At 49.7% G+C, this 2,846-nt stretch overlaps 1 protein-coding gene across 1 annotated transcript; it reads left to right on the top strand.

Moving 5' to 3' along the window:
- The first annotated feature begins 850 nt into the window (after positions 1-850).
- LOC115690921 (uncharacterized) lies at positions 851-2,073 on the top strand. The gene has a single exon (XM_056302938.1). It carries the CDS (start codon positions 918-920, stop codon positions 1,791-1,793), a length of 876 nt encoding a protein of 291 aa, XP_056158913.1. The 5' UTR covers positions 851-917; the 3' UTR covers positions 1,794-2,073.
- The last annotated feature ends 773 nt before the right edge of the window (positions 2,074-2,846 follow it).

The raw sequence follows: 2,846 nt of genomic DNA, 5'->3' as shown, positions 1-2,846 counted from the left end.
CGGACGTACGAAGAAGAGATCACGGACGAAGAAGATGACCGTGTTGAGAAGAGATCACTCTGGTTTTGTCATTTCTGTTCAATTTAGGGCTTAATGAGTGATTTGCTTCAATTTGGGGCTAGGAACACACGATGCCCTTTTAGATTAGTAAATGCTCTAAAACGGTGTCGTTTTCCACAAGTGGAGCTCATTAGGTAAGTTATTTGTCATGCAGGAGAGAGAAATGGGAAAAAAAAAGTCGCGTCAGCATTTTTCAATAGCCAAATTAAACGAAGTTAACGGAAGAGGGACTTGATTGCATAAACTTGATAACTGCTATGACTTGATTGCACTTTTTGTAAATTTTGGGAACTTAATCGCACTTTTGCGATAAGCTTTAAGACTTCACGCGCACTTATCCCAATAATTTAACATCAATGACGTTAATAAGTTTCTTTTTTATTCCCTTAATTTTTATTTGGGCTGATTTTTTTTTTTTGTTGTCTAATATAAGAAATCCCGGTGGGTGAGCTTAGCAAACCCCACCGACTGGGATTAATACTTTTCCCAAGGAACCGGGTAAAAACAAGTCACCCAGTTCCCTTGGGAAAAACACGTGTGTACACACTCATTTCCCAGTAATTAAACCATGCACGGCGTTTGGAAGTGGTGCTAACGGCTGCCGGTGATTTTTTCCCTGTGACATGCCCGAGCACCACCTACGTACGACGGTCGGCGTCTTAAAAGAATGGTGCGTTTTAGGCATATGCCTTCCGGTGCCTCACCAACCCGAGCCGGTAAACAAAAAGGTTTCTCACCAACTTCCACGGTCCCACCAAAGAAAGACCTCCCTATAAATTCCCCCCTAACACTATCCAGTCCCTTTGCAATCTCCCTCTTACCTCGTAGGCTTCGATCCAACGACAAACCCCCCCAAGATGGCATCTGGCTACGATCTGGAGGTGACTGTAGAGTCCGCCCACGGCCTCAAGAACGTGAACTGGCGCCACGGCCCGCTCCGCCCCTACGCCGTCCTCTGGGTCGACCCCAACAACAAGCGCTCAACCATGGTCGACGACGAGGGCGGCACGTTTCCCGTCTGGGGCCAGACCTTCGTCCTGCCCTTCACCCCCGTCGTCATCGAGGACGCCACCCTCTACATCGACGTCGTCCACGCCGGCTCCGAGCAGGACACCAAGCCCTTGATCGGATCGGCTCGGCTCAAGGTCCGCGACGTCCTCGACGAAGCCGACTTCGGCGAAACTCGCTGGCGCAGCCTCCAGCTGAAGCGCCCCTCGGGCCGGCCGCATGGCAAGGTCGAGGTCGAGGTCTGCGTGTGGGAGCCGCGTTATCGTCCGCCCAACCATTACGGTGCGCCTCCCTACTGGGTTCCGCCGGCGTACGGCTACCCTTGTGCGCCTCCGGCTGGTGGCTACGCCTACGTCACGAACAATCCGCAGCTGCTGGAGTATGGATACGACGGGGAGCTGGCGGCGGCGTACGGGCAGGAGGAGGAGGAGGAGGAGAAGAGCAACTTGGAGGGGATAGGGAAGGTATTTGCGGTGGGCGCGGTGGTGGGGGCTCTCGGTGGACTCGTCCTCGCGGGGTGGTTGGGTTCCAAGATCGTGGATGGTGATGGCGGGGCTTGGGTTCAGTGCGGCTCGGGTTGCTACAATTCCCGCCCCGAGCCGATACTTGTTGGGTACGTGCTCCATGAGACCCGCAACCCGCCCCGAGCCGAATACTCTGTTCGGGTCTGGGTTGTGGCTCTTTTTGTCTTGCTCTGTTTTGCTCTTTTCCTGGCCCGTGTGTAGTGTGGTGCTTCGGGCCTGGTTTGTGGCTCTTTTTGTCTTGTCTTGTTTGCCCCGTATGGGGTGTGGTGCTTCGGGTCTGGGTTGCGGCTCTTTTTGTTCCGTCTAGTTTTGTTCTTTTCCTGGCCCGTATGTATAGGGTGGTGGTGCATCGGAAGTAAGTTTTCTTTTACCATTTCTGCCGAACCATCAGCAATAATGCTTCTTTTTCCAGGAACTTTCATCCCCATTGTATCACTAAATGCCAAACATATGAAAAGATGGGGTTGAGTTTCAGCACAAACATTGATGGGAGATGCTAATTGCTAGCATAACTAAAACGACCTACGGTCACTACGATAGATCACCACGTGATGAGTAGCTAAACATAGACAAGAATCCAAGGCTTTTTGCCTTCAGTTTGTAGAGCACTTGCTAGCATAAAGTCGGTATCCCCATCTTCAAAAGTGATTGTTGCTTCCCGTCCATCCCATTCCTTGCGATTACTCCAAGCCGCATCACATTATGCACTCAGTAAAAATATATATAAATCTATTAAGTCAAAGATTTAATGATAGGGAAACTCCATCAATGAAACACCCTTCCCCCCTCTCAGTTGCTCAGTAAACAGTTGAGAAGAACAGTAAGATCGACAAAGATCTCAGGCAGCATTCAACGAAGTTTTTGCAGCTCACAGAGATTTTCACACCCCTTCTCGTCCCAAATTCTCTACAAAACAATTCAGCCAGAATCAAATCATAGCAAAGAAGACCAATTACAGAACGAAGGCAACAAACCCAGAATTGGTAACCACCTCCCCTGTATCTTCCTTTTATCTATTTTCGAGTCTGGACTCTGATTATTTTAAAAAGGCGTAGAGAATGAATTGGACGGGCCACTGCACTGTTTTCGACGCGTACCTCGATGACGGTGATGGAATGGGAGGGCCTCATCGTTTCTTGGCTTCTGCTTCTATTGGTCTTGCAATGTGGACGGAAGAGCGCAAGTACGTGAATTTTGCCCTATTGTCAACCTCCACAAAATTATCCAAAAAGTCCTCGACCTATTACACTTTTA

The sequence above is a fragment of the Syzygium oleosum genome, unplaced genomic scaffold, assembly GCF_021117445.2.
Source record: "Syzygium oleosum isolate NSW1041296 unplaced genomic scaffold, Sole_v2.1 Sole_v2.25, whole genome shotgun sequence".
NCBI lineage: Eukaryota > Viridiplantae > Streptophyta > Magnoliopsida > Myrtales > Myrtaceae > Syzygium > Syzygium oleosum.
Note: the sequence above shows the minus strand (reverse complement) of the source record. Positions and strands in the feature narration are given on the sequence as shown.